Source organism: Uloborus diversus, chromosome 8, assembly GCF_026930045.1.
Source record: "Uloborus diversus isolate 005 chromosome 8, Udiv.v.3.1, whole genome shotgun sequence".
Classification (NCBI taxonomy): Eukaryota; Metazoa; Arthropoda; class Arachnida; order Araneae; family Uloboridae; genus Uloborus; species Uloborus diversus.
Window position 1 is genome coordinate 129,958,559 of NC_072738.1, and position 19,298 is coordinate 129,977,856.

Below are 19,298 nucleotides of genomic sequence, written 5' to 3' on the forward strand. Positions count from 1 at the left end.
AAATATCAATTGTTAAAACATAAAAAAATTGGCACTAAGTGAGGGGAATTTTACAGGGTATTTGTTTCATTATTTTAATTGGCAAAGAAAATCCCCCCCCCCCCAGTAATTATGGGTGAATTTGTCGAACAAAAAGTTTTTGTTCTTTATTTGGTTCGAGTCGAGTGCTGTTCGAACTTTCTCATTGCCACTTAAATTGTAAAAAAAATTTAAAAATATATATTTGTTAAAAGAACACATCGAAAATCCCCCCCCCCCACCTCCCAAGTTATGTAAATATGTTAATTTAAAAAAATGATCACTTTTGTGAAGGGGAAATTTACAGAGTATACCAAAGTAGAGCCAATTTTTTTAAATACATTTTTGTATTATTTTAACCGGCCACCCGCCATAAAAGATATAAATCGCGTTTGGGGGGGGGGGGGCAACTCTTAGTCTACTAGTTTTTTGTTTATTTTAAAACACTTAGATGAGTCTGTGAGAAATCTCAGATAGTGTGCAATTTTTTCCTAACTTTTAAATTTATATTTATTTTTCATGTGTGAATGCAGATAATAGAACAATATTTCGTACTACTTGATTAATGAAACGTTTTCCTTTCTAGGTATTCACTCAGATGATGACGAGTTTTATGATGCTGAAGAAGAGACAGCCTCAGAGTTTGTAATAAAAATTCCTGGTAAAGGCCATAGGTAAGAGTTTTAAACAGGGTTGGCCGGATTGGACCCAATTGGGTTGGACCCAATGGGTTTTTTTGAAAAAACCCATGTAAAAAAACCCATTATTTAGCCCACTTTTGGGTTTTTTAAAATTTTCTGAGAACTTTTTTTAAAAAATAATTAATTTAAATACTTTTACAATTTAAACTTCTTTTTTATTTCTTCTTCACAATAGGCAATTTACATAAAAAATGAATTTTGAACTTTAATAGTATTTCTTAACTCTTAAGGGCATTAAAAAATGCTTCAAAGATTTTAAATAAATATATTTAACTTTTTCCTTCAACTGGTCAATAAGGAACTCAAATTATCTTGACTAAGTCCTTTCACGTCAGATTTTCTCGGTATTTGCAGATTGTACAAAGGATACTACTTTAGCTAAAAGGCTCTCATGTGAATTATTTTCTGCAAACCAACACGTCACAAAACTCGAATAAACAAGGTATATTTTTTAGAAATTAACAGGTTTTACAAATGGTCGGACAGAAAACGGAATAGGATGTACAGTATTTTCATTATCTTACGAAAAAATTTAATATTTCTTACTCTGTACACAGAAATAGAAAAACAGGCAACATAAAATTCAAAGAAATGTCTTAATTAAGCTGGAATTCAGTAAAAAAGGGATTTAAACTACTTGAGGTTCTACAGTAGTTTTGCATAACAAAATGAAATACAATAAAGTAAAATGCAAAAAAAAAAATGCCGCAATAAAAAACGAACAAATAAACAATCTATTTTATCACTCAAGAAGTAACTTTGCCTTGACTGTTGATAATCATGGAAACTAAAAAAATCTGAAACTTCACCATTCTTGAATTTTGTCGTCTTTTATACCCTTCTTCAGAAAACGCTGAATTTTCCAGCTTTTTTTATCAAGACAATTTTTGTGCTTTGTCCATATACTTATGCTACAATATGCTACGAGTACCCCCCCCTTTCCCCTAAAAAAAGACAAAAAAAAAACCCCACATTTCTTTTAAAAACCCAGCTTTAGTTGGGTTTTATTTAAAAAAACCCAAAAAACCCTGGGTCCATGGGCTTTTTTAAAAAAACCCAGGTTTTTGCCAACCCTGGTTTTAAAATAAGTGAAGGTGATGAAATTAAATTACATGTGGTATTGATGACTTTTACTTATATTGTGGACTTTCTTGAAGCATTGAAGATGAATGTTTTTCATTATTTTCGTCCTCTGAACTTAAAGTGTGTCAAGTTCAATCACGCTAAGCAATTTATGATCGCAGGTTAAAAATTTGCTGTTGGCATTTTCTCAAATTTCACGTACATATGTGAAGAGTTGCATGTTCAAATATCCATTTATTATTTAAGAATTTGAAAATCAATTGTTGGCATAACTTTTTGGAATCTTGAAAAATGCTTTTGTTTTTGTACCTTTTAAACAAAGATATGAAGACACGTTTGCCAGTCCTGATTGTTTATTATTTTCCTTATTTTGTATTCAGCTGACAATAAGAATAAGTTATACAGTAAGTAAACAGTTTCAATTTTGTAGACAATAATTGTTTCCATTGTTGTAGTACAGTGTTTTACATGAAAATTTCAAGGAATAAAATGTTGCAAACATTGCATTTACATCAAATCAAAGCCACGAAGGTTTTACTATTTCTTTTAATTTGGTAAAAAAAGCAGACAAAGCATCAAATTCTTCATATTCCTATGAATTTCTTGTAGAAATTTGATACTAACATTTAAAAGAACACTTAATAGTTTTGAGTGGTTTCTGGTTTTTCCTGCCTCAGAAAAATGGAAGATCCGGCATTGTATGATAACATTATAACAAGCTCTTGATTGAAACTTGAATTGTAATTTGAAAACATTTATTATTTGAAGGAAAAAAAAAGGATAGGTGATACTTAATATTGTAGAATAAGTCATAAGTCTTTATGTACCCCTTTTTTTTTAATATGCTTTATTTTTGGAAAATTTCATTTTCTGTTAGTTTTTTTAAAAACTTCTAACTTTCGAAACAAATGATTGTTTTTTGTTTGCATTACCTTGTACTCACTTTGTATGCTTATGAGTCATTCTCACATAAACAGTAATTTTCATATTCTCATTATAATTTAATTTTTTTTTTTTTTTTTTTATAAATTATGCATAGTTTTAGGGGTTTAAATACTTTTCAGAATAGAGTTTCACAAGATAACAAAAGCAAATGTGTACATTCAATTTTTAATACATTTTATGCAGTTTTAATGCACCAAAACATCGTTACTTGCTTGTCCTTACTGTAAAAAATAAACAAATTATTTGTAAGGAAACACCATAAACTCATGTTTTTGTGTTTTCCATTTCAAAACATTAAATAATATAATGCAAAAAATTCAAAAATTTTTTAATTTCTATTGAGAGTAATTTCCCACGATTATTTTTAAGTTTGTCCCTAGTGAGTCGCATCATTCGCTCACAATGGGAAATTAACCCTTCAGAATTGTAATGAAGTAAAATAACAATCAAAAGGTTAGGTAGTTTATAGCTGCCAACGCAGAGGAATGTAGCAGCAAATTTTCGTCTTTAAAGTTGATTTGTCTTTAAAATCAATTGAAAAACATCAAATTAAATAATTGGTAATGTTCTTTACATTTGTTATTCCCCCACTTTTTTTTTTTTTTTTCAGAAGTTAAGTAAAATAAAATAATGCATCAAACCTGAATAATTTTTTGATACTTTCTTGCTTAAGAATATTTTTATGTGATTAAGCTCTAAAGTCGATTAAACCTGACTACTAAAATCATATTTTAACAAATCTGACATTCTTTACTAAGTATTAAATGTGGGAATCGTTCTGAAGCATTAACTAGTCAAAATATTCCCTTTTAATAGTTTTTTTTTTTTCTAAACATTTTTTTTTTAATAATTATTCTGAGAATTTTTTCTGTAATTTGTTTAGCTCCTTAATTTAGGTTGATGCAACAATCATGCCATCCATTTTCTTTCACCTATTTTTAAATATTCTGCCATGTGTAGGTAAAAGGCAGTAACTGAAATTTTTTTTTTTTTTTTTGCATTTTTGTCATCTATCGTACTTTATTGCACAAGCTCGCTTATTTGGCTTCCACTGAAAAAAAAAGTGCAAAAAAAACTGTCTGATTCCAACATTTTCCTTTGTTAGTATTGAATCCACCACATATTTCTTCAAATATGAAGCCCCTAGTTTCAAAACCGGATACTTGTAGAAAACCAAATTTTACAGGAGACGTAAAAGTCCGGTTTTGAAACTGAGGCAGGCTTTCCCCCATTTCAAGGGGGAAAGAAGCGGTTTTTGAACCTAATATTGAGCAGGCAAATAGGCCTTATGATTCTCTACAAGATTAACAAAAAAAAAATCGAATTTTTTGCAAGTATCCGATTTTGAAACTAGGGGCCTCATTTCTGCAGATGCTGCCGTTTACCTGCACGCAGCAGTATTAGTGTTATTATTGTCACAACTGTTAGATACTATTGTTATGTGCTTTCTGATGTAGCTGTAATTTATAAAGTAAAATATATTTTGTTCTAATAATGTATCATTCCCTCCGTGTTTAGATCTTAAAGTTGATTAATTTTTTAAATATTATGATCATTATACAGAACATATCTATGTATTATTTATTTTTTTAAATTAAGTTGTTGTATAGATCTATCCATATGAAATGTTTTTAATATTTCCACACTTTAATTTTTCTGCACTTAACGAGCCCCCTGTTTTTGTGAGAATAACACTAATTTATTCTAAATTTGTAAGACATACTATATTTGGTATCCATTATTGCTCTCAGTGTTTTTCATTGCTGCTTGTTTTTACTCGTTCAATATTGTCAACCTCTTGATTTACAATAACATCAGATAGTCTAAATATATGAAGGCAACAGTGTTTCTTTATTTCTTTGTTTGTACCCGATGGCCAGAGGACCCCATAGCACCTACAGCCTGAAACTTGTCACAAAATTTGAACGTACCCCGAGGCCGAGTGTATGCACCTCAAAGCCCGAATTCTAAATTTCGAATTAGTTTTTTTCTAATTAACTAATTAAGCTAGATTTTGGCTAATAAAGGGGTAAAAAATCCCCCCCCCCCCCACCAAACATTATACATCGTTGAAAAGGGTTTTCCTTCCCAAACAAGATGATGTTTAATAAATTACCGCAATTTAGCCAGGACTAAAGCAGAAATACATGAAATACACCACCAGCTCAGTAATTTCCAGCCGAGGACATCAGTTTCGTGCTTATTAGCACTCATCAGCCCGGCATAGGAAAGTGACTTGAGTCAGAGATGGAAAACCTCTTAAGGAAGCCAAGAGTGCCAAACAAACTGGTAGCTAATATAGAATTAACACAGACCAGACGAGTGACCAATGAATATATCATGCCTTGCCTTCAATCTTTAAGTTGAACCGAACCATTGCTTTGGTTGCCATTGCTTATTTTGTGCAGAAGGTTAAAATTACTATAAACTTATCGTAAGAGAAAATGCTTTAAAATATGAATAAAAAATCTGCTTTAGGCGCACACCAAGCGAACAGAGCCTAGCGAGTGAAGGTCGTGGTGGCTTTGAAGATGGTGCTGGGGGTTCCTCCGATACAGATGTGGAAGTTGGCAGTGAGACAGCTGACGGACTCTCTGAAAATGTGATTGCTCGCACAAAAAGGAGTCGTCGTCCTCCTAGGTATAAGGTTAGTAGTGATCAGTTTTCACCAAACAAAGAAATAAGCGTTATCTGATGTTACCAATTCAGTTGGTCAAAATGTAAGGTACTGAAACCCTTGAAATGACCATTTTTTGGGGCTTTTTTGTTTTTTCTTTTGTTGCAGAAACTTTTTAGACTTCACTATATACTGGCGCTACTGTGCGTATATATATATAGTGGGAATATGAAAAATAATATATTCTACACTCAACCAACTCATAATTGCGGTTAAAGCGTTAAATGTATTTTAAATATTTAGTGTTATGCATGTGTTCCACCTCCAGGCGTGCACGATGTAAGTGTAAAATAACGAAATAACAACAAATTGAAAAAAATTGAGCAAGGTATTCAAGAACTTGAAGAAGGAGTACAAATGCAAAACCGACAAATTTAACCACAACAGGATTTAAACAGTAAAAATTAACTGGGTGAGCACTGCTTCGTCGACCAAGAGGAGTAGCAGTGGTTGTACTTAAAATTTAAAATTTGCTGGTTTCTGAAGAGATCTGCAGCGCACAAGTTAACATATCCTTCCCTCTTTTTCATCAGGAAATTTAAAAAAAATCTTTGCCTCCTACTAAAACCTAGAGCTACTGAGCCATGTAGCATATATTCACTGCATTTTTTTATTTCATATTATGATAAGCCATAATCTAAGACCTATTTACAGCAACTAATTTTAGTCATAAATTAAAAAATAAATATAATTGAACCACTAAAGAAAAACAAATTAAAAAATAAACATTGAAACTTTATGTAATAACTCCCATGAATTGCAAAGGAAATGACAAATTGGGTTTCAAGAGCAAGTGTCAAGAATTCTCCTTAACACTTTCCGAGGGTGTAAAAAACAAGAGAAAAGAGAGGGAAGAAAGAAAAAATGATTATCCTCCCCCCACATGTCCTTGTAAGTTTCATGAGTGGTGCGCCACATTGGTTGATCAGTACAGCAGCCTGTTTTCGTGGAGGGAAACTTGTTTTAAAACAACTCTCTTCTGCTGCCCTCTGAAAGCGAAAACCCCGATCGGACAATTTAGATTTATGGCTGTCCATTCAATTACTCAATGGCTGACGCTTTCTATCATGAAATCAGACCAATTAGGTGTGTAAAAAAAATCGGGTTAAACCCTCCCAGATACTGACCCACTGTGTTGCCACCAATTTTGTGTTTTACAACATAATTTGCAGAGGAGTAACGAAGGGTCTTAAACCCTCAACCATAGAAAAGGCCACAAAATATGACATATTTTTTTAATGAGTCAGTGGTTTTTTCTATCCTCCCCCCCATGCATACTTCTTCCAGATTTTTATCCGCATTATGATTATTTATCTCAAGGCTTCTTAGTGCAAAATCTATAGTAAAACATTTTGGAGTATCATCACACATTCAGGGGTAGAAGTAGTCCTATATATCCTATATTTCCTATATTTTCAAAAAAAGCATCAAAAGTGTCCTGTATTTCCTATATTTTTGCCAATTGTCCTATATTTCCTATATTCCCATAGTTTGTTATAAAGATTTGTAGAAAATGACTATTGAAAAGCCTTTATGTTACTTGATTTGCACTTTATCTCACAAGTTGACAAAAGATAATTCAAGACCGCTTAAAAACAAAATACATAAGTATAAAAAACTTTTTTTTTTGAAATGTCTGCCAGCACCCGTCTGTTTAAATTTTTTTTGTAAGTGTAGAGTATTTTTGACAAAATTTAAAAATTCTTTTAAGAGAAAGCTTCAGTAATCCATATTTTATGACAAGCTCTCCAAACTTTTGATAAAACACTTTGTTAATGAATCTTCACTAACAACAAAATGTGGTAAAGATTCAGCCATTATTAATACAAAAAAAAAATCTATTTAAAATATTTAAATGTAGGTAATTATGAAAAAAAAAAGAGATTAATATAAAAAAATTTGAGGAATGGGGATTTGATGTACTAAGGCAAAAGCTTTTCCAAAATATAAATAATCAATGATTATAAATAGTTGTGTTAAATGTAAATAGATTTCAGATTGTTTAAATTTGTTTTAAATTATTTTTTGTATATAAGTAAACTTCTTTTCTTGTTATATTATTCTTTCAGGAACAGGAAATTCATTCTAAGTATCATTTTTATTTGGATTTTTAAACTGTATTCAGTATGATTCATTGAAATAAATGATAATAATTGGTGCAAAAAAATTAGAAAAAAAAATATGTATTTATTTTTTCACATCAAAATAATTCATAACACATGTCCTATATTTGTCCTATATTTTTCGTGGAAAATATCCTATATATTACAAGTCGACCACTTCTACCCCTGCACATTATACGCTCTGCCAATATATTTTGGCCATTTAAATTTTAAAAATGTTTTAAACAACAAATTTTTTTTAAAAAAACTAAATTTTTTCAAAATTGAACTTTTTCTTACGATTGCTTACTTCTGAAACAATTATTACTTTTAGAGAAAAAAAATTTTTTGAAGTAACAGCTAAAGGAAAGTTTTAATTACAAACTTTTGGAAATGAATTTAAATAATTTGATTGGCCAAAGAAATTCCTTTTTTAAAGTGACAAATATGCCTGATATTTATTGTAGTTTGTATTCATTTACAATGCATTTCTCAATCAATGTTCAGAATAAAATTGTATTCCTTTTAAGAGGATATTAATTTCTTCAAATAAAATATGTTAGTTGCTGATCCTAGAATAATAAAATGTCATTCATTTATTATTTTAAAACCAAACATTGTTATAGTAAAAGAAAAAAAGACATCTTGGTGAAATTATTCAAGCAGCTCTGAAATTATTTCAGCATTAAGTTACAAGTAAATTATATGTTGAGAGGTTTTTTCATTAATTTCAAATCTTAAAATTTATGCTTGTGAAATGTAAGTTATGAAGCGATTTTTGTATGTCTTGAATGATAAATTTCCTTTTGAACAGTCAAAAATGCACTCTATTTGTGCGCCCTATAAAGGAGAATTGGAAGATACAGAAAAAAGTATGAGAAAGTCCTCAAGTGCTCCTGGAACTCCTGACCGTGGGCTGAGTACGGAAGCAGTTGAACAGTTAAGTTTAATACCTAAAAAGCAGCGTCGACTCACTGTTCCCGAGAAACCTAACTACAGTCTCAATTTGTGGTCTATTATGAAGAACTGTATTGGGAAAGAGCTCACCAAGATACCCATGCCTGTAAGTGTTTTGCTTATAACTACTTTTATTGATTTACTTGTGTTCTTACTCATTTTTTTTTGAGTCGGGCTTTTGAATCTCACATTGTTTTTTTGGTCAATCCCCTATTTTTACTTTTTAAGCCGTTTGTTGCCCCCCCCCCCCTCATCAGAATTGTTGGATTTTTTTTGTCCACAAGGCTCAGTTTTTCGCATTGGAAAATGGCCATTCCTCATTTTTCCAAGTTTCAAGATAGAAGATTGAGATTTAGTGCTTTGAACATCATTGTTGATTCAGTTTGGAATAAAAATTGAAATCTTCTAGTGCACAATTTGGGCCAACACCTTTTGATCCATTATTGACTAAACACTTTCAACTACAAAAACACTTTATTTATATTGTCGCCTCAAAGCACTGTTGTTCTGAGGCGACGATGTACTATAATTATGTATGCATTATACACTTACTAAATGAATAATGGAGGAAAAAATTTAAAACCTGCATTTAAACTGATTTTCTAGTTTCGAAAAGGAACCTTTTAAAGGAAAAGATAACAATTTTTCTCCCTTTTTCTGACATAAGACTCAAATGTGTTAATAATCTGAAATGTTTGATTTTCATACTTGTGTGTGTGTCTTTTTTGTGATTCCAGTTTTTCGTAATTATTGCCTTTTTTTCTAAACTAATATTGGTGAAATTTTGCTTTTTAGTTTCTTGTAGCTTCATTTCATTTACTTGTTTCAAAACAGTCTAATTTTCAAAAAAATTAAACTATAAAAAAAAATGTGAATCCAGAATTTGACAATTCATGCACTTTTGTTTATACACAGGATTTTACTATAATTGAAATATGTAATCCATGGTCTGACAGTATAAAATTATAGGTAAAATGTAGTTAAAAAACTTTGTACAATGAATCGAGTTCTGACTATGTGTATACATGTACAAATAAAGTTTAAAAACTCTGCAAACAGCTGTTTTGAGGTGATATTGAGAAAATGTCCAGGTTTTTAAGTGATGTTATGAAAATGTTTCTGAAATATGCACCCCACTCATTAGTTGATACCTCCAACTTTTAGCTTAAAGCAGGTTTCCCAACAGTGCATGCTGCAGTGCCCTAGGGTAGGGCAGGGAGAAGGGAGGAGTGCAGGGAAGTGTATATTGTATTGATATGTAATGAGAGATAGGGTACGTTGGACCGCGGGGCACGTTGGACCGGTCTCGATTATTTTAATAATTAATATTTTTTATTTTATTACCAACAAATATCACCTGTCGTCCTACAAATCCTATAATGAAATCATATGGTACAGTATACTGAATAAATTTTATACCAGAAAGTGTTATTTCAGTAGCCCTGAGTAATTTTCAGAAAACTTTAACTTTATTTTTTTTAATGATTTTCTTCAAGATTGCGGGGGAAAAATTGAACTCCTTTCTTTAAGTAAGTTCCTTTAGTTTAATGTAATTGGCAGTTTTTTCATTTTTTGTCAAAAAGGAAAAAAAATATAACATCACTTTTTCAGACCAAGAAGGTGGGGTAGGTTGGTCCACTCTTTGTGGGGCATGTTGGACCCAACCAACCTACCCCACGTAATTTTAAAACTTTTTTGCTCTTAAATCTCAATAATTCTAACAATATTCTATGATATTTTCTTTTGAATTTAAAAAGATAATTGTGTACTAATGGTGAATGCTTATTGCTGTTTTTAAATAAAGATGATTTATAAAAAAACTCAATTTAACCCCTTAACAATCGGATAATTTTCAAGAAAACAGTCATAAAAGTATCAATTTTTGTATTTAAGAAAATGATATAAAAATTAGTGTATGAACATGTGCACTCATTTTTTCATTTTCAATATTTTTTAGATTGAAATCTTAAAAAAATTTAAAATTTTATGAAAAGTCAACAAGCAAGCAGCGAAAATTTAAGAAATATGTCTTTTATACATCAAAAAATAATTTTATTAATATTTTGTGTAATATAAGTAAAGATAAGTAAATTTTTGTTGTGTGGTAAATTTCAAAGCTTGAGATACAGAGGCCAACGTCACAATCTAGTAAGTTAGAACCAAATTTCCTTTCTTCATCTCTGCAATTAAATTTACAATCTGCAATTACATTTAAAATAGATTGGTGCTACCATCTAGTGTATAAAGAGAGAAATAAAATGTATTCCGGGCAAAATAAATGGATTGGTTTTAATAGTTTCGTCTCATTAACACTAGAAAGACTGCGTTTTGCATATACCTAGAAAGACTAGCAGCAGTCACTTTGACCGCCATACTTAAAAAAATTAGAAATTTTCTCCTTTCGGGGTTTTTATCCATAGCAAAGATTTGTTTCAACATGTCAAAGTTTAATTTAACAATTTAGTCGTAATATATTCTGCAAATAAGTCTCAGATAGCTTTTTTTTTAATTTTATGTTCGATCAAGTGAAATATACATGCTTTACACAATTGGCAAAGAGAAATGAGATTGAAAAAGAGCAAATTTGTAAAAAAAAAGAGGAAATTTTCTTAGCTTGTTATAACTAACATGTACTATAATCAACCATGAATGTGTTTGGTTTAAAAAATATCTAAATATCGCAAGATACTGTACATTACTATCTTTTAGAGTATTTCGAAATACTTATGTTATCACGTCACCTGTATATTAACCATTAACAGTATTTTTTTTTAATCAGTCAGAACAAATGCTCGTAGGTTTATTTTCGCATAGTTTAATTTCACACTATTTTAATATTTTTCGTGAGGTAGATACTTATTTATATGTAGCAAAATTGATCAGGAGAGGCGACTTGGAGGAAATTGGAGAAAAAAGAGTTCAGTTTTTGAAATTTTCCTTTTTTTTCGGTGTTGGACCCTTTTTCTTTTACTGTTCTTTATATTTTGAGCATCAGTTTTTATTAGCGAGGTTTCTTCTGATTCTAATTCAGAAGAACAATCCTTTTCTGCAAATCTAGGTTCCGAAAAATATTCGCAATAATCTCATGAAAGCAAACTGTTCTCATCGCTAGGAATATATTTCTCTTCAGATAGGTCCGACAGTTCATTCGGACCATAATCTGTTTTAGATAAATCTGCAACAATTTCAGGAATTAATGTTCCTACAAGTTTTGCTTGTCAACGGTTCATCTCGACATCATGAAGATAATTATGTGACTGAGCACTTCATTATCATCGAAGAAAATAAACGTCAATGCTTCAAACAAAGCACGTGTTTTGGTACACAAAAGAATTCCAGCAAACACTTTTGGAATTTACCTGTTTATATTTACTTCTTTTTAAACCCAAAGTAATTTCATGTGTCCAGTCACATGCTTTTCAAATTTACCTTTCTCAACTTTGTCTCCTGTGCAGATAGCAGAAAACTGAAATCATGCAACCAGCAGGTGTTTCGCATTTTCCTAACAGTTCAAAGAATTAAACCTGACCAGCAGATACTACTCAAACTCAAAAGAACATTACTCACCCTGACAACTAACAATAGTTCATAGTACACACAACTGATAAGAGAAAAAAAGAAAAAAACGGATGCATAAAGAAAGGTTCACTTATCGGTCAAAATGACCATAATCAGTCTTTCTAGGTATAAACATTTATAGTGACTATAATAATAATCTTAAAGAAAAAGAAATTACTGTTGTAAGATTTCAATAAATAGTTAGGAAAAGTCAATGAAGGAAAAGGAGTTTGAAAATTAAACGCAGCAAATAGGAGCATTTGAAAATCGTTTGCGGTCAAAATGACCGCTTCCGTCTTTCTAGTGTTAATATTGCACACCCCAGCATGGCGCTATGACGGGAGCGAGAAATGGAGGTCAAAACCTAAGCAAGGCACATAGGAGTGAGCAGGAAGGGGTTAATATGTTATATTGATCTTTAAACTTAATATTTTTCACTAAGGTAGTTACAAAGTTTAATAGTATTTATCACTAAAATTATAACAAATGTTGTTCAAGTTATGCGGTCCCACGTGCCCCACCATGCGGACCAACATACCCTACCCATGGGGTATGTTGGTCCACTTTACGAGGTTCTGTTACAAAACTAATATAAAAAAAGTTTATCAAATCAACACTTCCAAAAAAAATCTGTGGGGTTGAGAAGTGTTTAGTGAAACTTATTGTAGAAAATTGAACTGTTCATTAAATTTTTTAATGAGATAAAAAATAAGTAAAAAAGCGGACCAATGTGCCCCACCTCCCCTTATATGTAACATAGTCTAGGGCTTCATGAGAAAATTCTAATACTTCAGAGGGTGCCACAAATGAGAAAGGTTTGTGATCTGCTGGTTAAATGCATTTTATTATTGCTTTGACTAATATACGAGTGTGTACAGGTTTTGAAACCTAATACCAAAAGATTGCTTGATTCTGAATCACTCTTGATATTTTCCATTAGATACAACTATTTGTTCATGTTTAACCAGCCACAAAATATTTCTAATGCTTGTGTAGATGGTCTACAGTTCAAATTTTAAGAGTTGTCTTTTGTGAAAATGTGAACCTTTTAATTATTGACATTAAAAATTATTTAAATTTAACGTAATATCTTTTAGAACTGAAGCAATTAAATCATCATTCCATATTGCAGGTAAACTTTAATGAGCCTTTGTCGACACTTCAGAGGCTGACAGAAGAATATGAATATTCTGATCTCCTAGATCGTGCTGCCCGCTGTGATGACCCGTACGAGCAGATGGCGTATGTGGCTGCATACACGGTATCTGCCTATGCCACCACCAGTAATCGTACCGGAAAGCCTTTCAACCCTCTACTGGGGGAGACATACGAGTGCGACCGAACTGATGATCTGGGTTGGAGGTGTATATCTGAGCAGGTGATGTCTTGAACTATCTAAATTTAAAAGTACTTTTCTAGTGTTTTAAAAATCCAAGTTAAATATTTATTATTGTTTACTGTTTTTAATCAGTAAAATATCTGAATTAAAATTGGTTCACAATTCTAATTATTTAAAATGTTGTGTTAAAAAAATTTAATCCAGTAAAACAGAATAGCTCTAAAATTAAAGTGGTCAGTGAAAAGTGAGTTATTATTATTCTAAAAATACTGCTTTATTTGCTGATAGGATTTTGTAAAGCAATACCAAGGGTTTTGCAAGGAAACGGAAACAAAAGTAATTCATTGACTTTTCTGAAAGAGATAAAATTTCATTCGTCAACTTGTATTTGAAGCAGCCCCACTCCATCGCAGACCTAATCAATTATAACAGCCAAGGCGACAATCAACTATTCCATTGTGCTTGCCTGTCAGTGATTTTTTTTTAAGTTTGCCTTTAACCTTGCAATACTTTGGGAGGCTTGACTGCTAGAAATGCTGCCTCAGGACCACCTGTTCTGTTTGTATTTGAATAAAAAAGCTGCTGCATGCGACACAGTAGCTCTTTCATTCTCTCTTGTAAGCATTTTGAATAGGCAGTCTTCCCCAAAAACGATCTGTTCTAAATGAAAGCATCAATTTTGCTTTTGCAAATTGTATGGTTGATTCATTTTAGGGTTTAAAAAAAACCAGAGTTCATATTGTAAAATTTAAAAATATGCTCAAAGCTTCATTATGTGAAATGAAAGTTCACCAAAGAAAATAATAGAACAATGAAATTAATATGCATATATACATGTTAACATATGGTTTTGTGTAGATGTAGGGAAAGGGGAGACCCTTTTTCTAACAAAAGGGAAATCATGGGCGTAGTAGTTTGAGTTTTGCATACTATAGGAGGTAAAGAAGTGATTAGTGAACCACTGTTGAAAAATACCACTAATCCTATTTTACCAACACTAATATTTAGTAATGAGCAAATTAACATCCTAAGTGCTACTACATGAATGAAATTAACTAAATCTCAAAATAACCAAAAACTAGGTTCTGCACGATTTTGTTGAATTTGGAAAGAATCTGTAAAAACTGCCTGGTAAAAGTACTGTTTCTTCAAAGTAGCAAAAATAAGTAGCTTTATTTTCTAGGATGTTACTAAATTTTTACTAACTTTTACCTTTTATGTATATATATATATATATATATATATATACACACAGTCAATTCGCGATAACTCAAATCTGAAGGGACCAACGAAAAACCCTGACTTATGGGAAGATCAACTTACCACTAGTTTCGGTTTTCAACATTTTAATATTAAAAACCATTGAATATTTTAATTAATATGTACATACAACAGACAAAATTACAGAACTTAAAAGTTTTTAAGCACAATATGCACAGTTTAATCAGAAATATTGAGAGAAAAAAAAATCAAAAGCATGTTTTTGATTTCGGTACTACTAGAACCACTTGAATAGAGCTGATTCTACTTCAGGAAAGATGCACACCTTCATCGTTTCAAATTTGCATTCCTGGGTTCTACCTCTTTAGAAGCTGCTTCTCTTTTTCTTTTCATATCATTGACAGAGTTCTTTCTTAGACATCTTTAATAGTTAAGAAAACTCCAGGGTTTGTACGCTCCTTCAAAACTCCTCCAATACTCCTTCATTTAGGAATTTTTTTGAAGGGCCCTTCAAACTCCTTCATTTTGGTTTACACTTCTTCAAAACTCTTTTTTTATTTCAAGACTACATAGTCTTCTTCTATAACAGTAACTTAAAATACTTCTGTCGACCAATGTACCTTCATCACACGGGCGAAGGGATTTTCAAACACCTGATTTTTCCTTGATTGCAAGACTGGATTTTCGCTGCAGTGTTGATGGGTAAAAAAACACTTAATCGCTTTTAGACCTTAATCCTCTACATAGGCAGAACAGGTGTCTGGAATTTGACATTTTTTTTTTTTCATGATGAAATTTAAAATCTTTGTTTCTCAGCCACTTGATGAAGATTTCACTGTTCAGCCAAGCTTTTTTACTGCAAGCAGTTTAAAGCTCAAGTTTGTACTTGCTTGACACAACCTGGTTTTCCCGATTTTCCTACACAAGGAAAGGAATTTTTTCATTACCCCATCCATGTCTCTTTCTTTTTCTTTTCTTTCTTTCGACTTTTGAAAGTAATTATATGTAAAAGTATGAGATTTTATTTTTTCTTCAAGACCTTAAAATTTTCTTCGTCTTATGCGGGATTTCATTTAAATCTTCTTCGTGTTAAGCGATTGATTTAACACTAATTTGTAGCTTTATCTGACGGGGAATGGCATTTATTTCGCGATGCGAAATTTTGCGTTAAGCGAGTTTGTGTTAACGGAGTTTGACTGAATTCGAGTTATCGGACTTCGGATTATTGCGAATTGACTGTATATTCTATTAAATGCAGTATTGAAGTAGGAATTTAAATGTTAAATTTGTACTCTCTTAGTAAAATGCTTTTTTTTTCATGAATACTATGAATGTAGAATAAAAGGAAGAGAAAATAACAGTAAAATAACTCACTGGTTTTGATTTAAAGGTTTTAACTACTAAACACTACTCATACAACCAGTGGCATAGCAAAGGGGATTGGAAGTCAACCCTCAAAACCCATTACATATTGCCAGTAATAGTATAATATTTTATGTAAGTGTATAGACTGCTGTGCCCCCTCCCCCACCTATAGAAGGATTCTGGCTGAATTAGTGGTTCTAACTTAGAAGAAATTATCTTTCACTTAGTTTTTAATAGAAAAACAATGCCAGAATCGCTATGCTACTGGAAAAAGAGAAACTAAAAATTAATATTAGTAGGTCCTATGAGAAAAATAGTTTAATATTAAGCAATATGTAACTTTAATAATGAAAATAATTTCATAAAAAAGTTGACTCTCATCAAACTTAATACAAACTTTCTAAAACAATGCATTTTTTATTTTTCCAAAATTGCATTATATATATATTTTTTAATTCTTGATACATTTTGAGTTTTTGGTTGGAGAATAATTTAAAATTATTTTAATTAGTGTTAAAGAAAGTTCTAGTTAATATTCTGAATTAAGTATCAATTGTAATGTGCTCAAATTATATTGTTTAGTAAGTTTTTGACATCCAACCAATTTTCTTAGTGTTGGCCAGGTTTTTTTTTTTTTTTTTTTTTCCCTCCAGTTTTTGCCCTTCTCCTGTTAAAAATACCATTATGCAGGCAGAAAGACTAACCCTACATAAAACATTTAATTATATTTTATTTACTGCTAACTGAGGTGTATGATGGTGGAATGAACTATGTTTTTTACTTATGAAAATTATAAAGTGTCTAAAGAAGGTTTTTCTGAAGCTAATGCCTCATCAGATCATCTCAACTCTTTCCAATTGGGTCTGACTTCTTCACATAAGATCCTACGTCAATTTGCCTGTTTCAGTGTTCATTGGGCAGGTTTTTTAATATGCTTAAGTTTGCTTATTTGCTATCGCATCGTTGACACTGTAATAAATACATGCAATAACCTGCCAAATAAACGCATAATCCAGTGTTGTACTGCCATAGGAAAGTAAAACATAGTATCTTTTTTTTTTTGTCATCTATTGTACTTTATTGTACAAGTTTGCATATTTAGTTTTCTCTGAAAATAAAGCACGGGAAATTCATTTCCCTATTGTTAGTATGGAATCAAAAGGCATTTCTTCAAATATCTCAAAACTTCCTTTCTGCAATTTATTTTCCCAAGGCAGTGTAGTTGGCAAAAAATATTTGTAGGAACTTTCCTTTTTCCCAAGTAGATGCATAGATGTAATGGTTGACAAATTTACATTAGGCCAAAGAGGGTCAATTTAGATTATTTTTGCCAGCTTTAATTTAATTTTTTTTACCCTTTTTAGGTGGTTAGAAACTAATGTACATTAAATTTGTATTTTATTTTCTATAAACCAAATATTTCAAAAAACAACATTCAATCCTCCTCTCCCCCCACCCCTGTATCACAGCATCCCTATAATCATAACAGGAACAAATAACTAACACCTATTTGTAACTTTTCTCTGAATGTTTTGGTTCTTTATCTCTTTCTAGGTGAGTCATCACCCTCCTATGCTTGCTCAGCATTGCGAGGGCCGTGGTTGGGTGTGCTGGCAAGAATTCACGATGTCTAGCAAATTCCGAGGCAAATACCTGCAAATCGTGCCTCTAGGGATTGCCCACTTGATATTTCCCGCCAGTGGGCATCACTATACTTGGCGTAAAGTGACCACCTTCGTCCACAACATAATTGTCGGGAAGCTATGGGTGGATCACCATGGAGAAATGGAAATAGTCAATCATCACACTGAAGATAAATGTCATTTGCGCTTCATTCCATATTCCTACTTTTCCAGAGAAGTCCCCAGAAAGGTAAGTTGGCAAATCGTTAATTTTACTGAAGAATCTTTTTTAAACAGAGCTGAATCAGGTTCCTAGAATTACAGAGAAGTTTACTTTAATCAAAAAAGTAAGGGAAAATATTTAATTTTGTCTAAAGGCTGTTTCAACTAATTGCAGTTACTTAATGCATTGAAATCCCGTTTCAATGAACTTCGAGGAACTACAAATTTTGTTTGTTGTAATGGAATTCAAACATTCTAGTGGCAATTAAAACTGGATTGAGCATTCTTTTTGTTGAACGAATATTTCGTTATATTGGGATTTCAGAGCCTCTATGGTTGTGCGTCCTCACAATTGAGATGTTTGCAACGTGGTAAATATGCGACTGATATAAAACATGAAGCAATAAAAGTGCATAATTTTAATTTAATTTTTTGAAAATAACAATATAAATATTGGAGTTCAGAAATTAAAATTTTTTGTAGTTTGCTTTTGTATGAGTATCCATAATTAGTTAGATTTTACATAGAATATTGAAATGCCACTTACAAGGTAGTCTAAAAAGAATGAACCAATTCCAAGATCAGCTATTTTATAAGTAAATGTATGAATTAGAATGAGGGAGCGGCTGTTTAAAAGATTAGGTATCTTCGTTTCAGATGGTTCAGGTTCATACATGATGGCACCAGGTACATAAATGAAAGTCCTGCTGCCACAGATTGATTGGTCGGATAGGGACCCAAGACTCTTGTACTTGGAGTGTTAGATCTCTTGACCTCACAGTTTGTGATTTTTTACTCAAGGGTTTGTAAAGGACCAAGTCTTCTTTGGCCTTTACCTACCAACTGGGATTTTTCAAAACATCTGATTACAATAATGATGAATTCACTTGGTCCTTATGTTTCAACATGTTTGGGGAGAATTCTCACATCGTCTTGATGTTGTGCGTACTGCAAGGGGTGGCTATACTGAACACTTGTAACATGTAAAACAAAACATGATGAATCCTCTGTGGAATTTTTGGTTTTATTCTTAAAATACCATAAAAATATCAGTTTCATGAAAATAAATTATTTTTTCCTCCTTCCAGGTTACTGGTGTGGTTACAGACCCTGAAGGCAGTGCAAAATTTGTCCTCCAGGGCACTTGGGATCACAAGATGGAGGTTGCACGAGTACTCAATAATCGTGGCTCTGTGAAGGGCAAACCTCTGCTGGAGACTTCCACTTCCAAAGTCATCTGGAAGAGGCAGTTTCCAGGGTAAGTTGCTATTAGACAAATATCAATGAGAAATGAGTTCACAGTAATGGGTCATTTTGGCAAAAAGGGTACAAATCATGTGCAAGACTTTGAAATTTTTTTAACCAATTTGAATAATTATCACCAGCATTTTTTTTACTGATTCTCAATTTAATTTTGTTTAATTCAGCATCAATTGTTTGTACATAAATCATTTATAAACGATTCAAAAATATTTTTCTTTGGAACAA

At 31.7% G+C, this 19,298-nt stretch overlaps 1 protein-coding gene across 1 annotated transcript in view; it reads left to right on the top strand.

The window, feature by feature from the left end:
- Positions 1-19,298, top strand: part of LOC129227229 (oxysterol-binding protein 1-like) — a 54,665-nt gene that overhangs the window by 19,128 nt on the left and 16,239 nt on the right. The window contains exons 5-10 of the mRNA XM_054861737.1: positions 605-692; positions 5,226-5,394; positions 8,341-8,589; positions 13,174-13,419; positions 17,521-17,838; positions 18,899-19,068. Coding sequence (XP_054717712.1) covers positions 605-692; positions 5,226-5,394; positions 8,341-8,589; positions 13,174-13,419; positions 17,521-17,838; positions 18,899-19,068 — 1,240 coding nt within the window. The remainder of the gene's footprint in view (positions 1-604; positions 693-5,225; positions 5,395-8,340; positions 8,590-13,173; positions 13,420-17,520; positions 17,839-18,898; positions 19,069-19,298) is intronic.